The 2,051-nt window shown below is 54.7% G+C and overlaps 1 protein-coding gene across 1 annotated transcript in view; it reads right to left on the reverse strand.

Moving 5' to 3' along the window:
- The window catches only part of PDGFC (platelet derived growth factor C), a 276,024-nt gene extending 273,981 nt beyond the window's left edge, over positions 1–2,043 (reverse strand). Inside the window, exon 1 of the mRNA XM_019521690.1 lies at positions 1,563–2,043. Within this exon, the coding sequence (XP_019377235.1) occupies positions 1,563–1,686 (124 nt within the window). The 5' untranslated portion in view covers positions 1,687–2,043. The remainder of the gene's footprint in view (positions 1–1,562) is intronic.
- Between the last annotated feature and the right edge of the window lie 8 nt (positions 2,044–2,051).

Below are 2,051 nucleotides of genomic sequence, written 5' to 3' on the forward strand. Positions count from 1 at the left end.
AAAAAGTCCTACCCCCAGAGCCCTAAGGACTGAGGGCACTAAGGTGTGTTTAAAAAACAAAAAGAAAACACAACAAAACAAAAAGAAGAAACATTTCAAAGTCTGCCCAGAAAATAAAGCTCAACCGGGGAACGGAGGTCTTTCTTTGCTCTCTTTTGGCTATTTAACGGATACCCTTTTACCTACACTGCTTCACTTAATCAGGCTGACAAGTTTCCTAGAGGGACACACACATACAGCGGGGTCAGACCTGCCAAGTCTCATTCATTTTGGCTTCGATCTTAAAGACTCACTCTGGCGAGGAAGAGTCTCTCCCCCAACCCCACCCCCCTTTCCCCTTGCAGTGAGTTTCAATGCTATTTGTAAGGATATTTGCTAAAGCTTCCCTTCCACTTGAGAGCATGGCCAGGGCTGGGTGAGGGTGCTAGCTTTTATTGAACCAACTTTGCAGCTGGGATAACATTAGCCAAGCTCAGTGACAGCCCTGCCTGGGAAGCTGCAAAGCAAATTGCAACTCTCCTTCCCACTGCATGCAGACGAATAGTGCATGTGTACATGCATATGTGTCTGTGTGTATGTATATGTGTGTGTGTGTGTATATATGTATATGTATGTGTAGATGTGTGAGTGTGTCTGTATTTGTGTGTGGGGGTCTGCATGTGGGTGTCTGTACATGTGTGTGTGTATACGCCTGTGTGTGGGTGTCTGTGTGTATGGGTCTGTGTGTGGGTGTGTGTATATGTACATGTGTGCCTGTGATTGTCTGCGTATGTGTGTGTGTGTGTGTGTGTGTATATATATATACACATCTGTGTGTAAGGGGGTGTCTGTGGGTGTCTGTGTGTGTATATATATGTGTGTGTATATGTGTATGAGTACATGTGGGTGCCTGTGTATGTGTATGTCTGAATGTGGGTGTCTGTATATATATGTGCATGTGTCTGCGCGTGTGGGTTTCTGTTTATATGTGTGCATCTGTGTGTGTGTATTATGTGTCTGCATGTGGGTGCTTGTGAATGTGCCTGTGTTTGTACGCGCGTGTGGGGGTGTATATGCATGTGTGTCTGCATGTGTGTGGGTGTATGAACGTGTGTCTGTGTGTGGGTGCCTGTGCATACGTGTGTGTGTGTTTGTGTCTGCATGTGTATGTGTGGGTAGGTGTGTATGCTTGGGTGCACGTGTATATGTGTGTGAATGCATGTCCGCCTGTGGGTGCTTGTGTATATATGGTGTGTATGTGTCTGCATGTGTGTGTGGGTGAGTGTGTCTATGCACGTCTGTGCATGGGTGCCTGTGGCTAATGTGTGTGTATGTGTCTGCATACCTCTGTGTGGGCGAGCGTGCGTATGTGTGCCTGTGCGTGGGTGCCTGTGTAGTTGCGCGGGTGCCTGTGTATACATGAGGGGTGTGTGTGTGTCTGCATGTGTGCGCCCAGGGGTACCTGCGTACATGCGCGCGTGCGCGTGTGTGGGCGGGGGTGGCCATGCGGGTGTGCACGCGCGGGTGCCCGTGCGGGCGTGTGGGGGGTGCGTGCCCGCGTGTCTCTCTGCCCCGGGCCTCACCGTTGTGCTCCTTGGCGCTGGCGAACTGGAGCTTGGCGCTGAGGCTGGACTCCGCTCGGGCCCCGCGCCGCGGGCCCGGCCCGGCCAGGGCAGCTGTCAGCAGGAGGACGCCGAAGAGCAGCATCGGGCTGCCGGGGGGGCGACGGCACCGCACACGCCGGGCACTCGCAGCTCCGCGACCGGTCCCACCGCTGTCTCACCACCCCCGGCCGAGGGCTGCGCCGCGGGGGAGAAGGCAGCACTGAGCCTGCTCGGGCAGCGGAGAACGGCAGGGTACTTTCCGCATAATCCCATCCAAAAAACTTTTTCCTAGAGCCTTGTCTCCGCGCCTCCAGGTCTCTCTCTCTCTCTCCCTCTCCCTCTCTCTCTCTGAAAGGATCAAAGCAAGCGCTGGACCCCGACCAGCTTCCCCAGGACTAAACAATCCCCGCGCGGCGCTGCCTGGGGCTGGGCTGGGCCGGGCGAGGCGAGGCGGGTGCGGGCGCCCGG

Source organism: Gavialis gangeticus, unplaced genomic scaffold (genome assembly GCF_001723915.1).
Source record: "Gavialis gangeticus isolate Ggan-Ray unplaced genomic scaffold, GavGan_comp1, whole genome shotgun sequence".
Lineage (NCBI taxonomy): Eukaryota > Metazoa > Chordata > Crocodylia > Gavialidae > Gavialis > Gavialis gangeticus.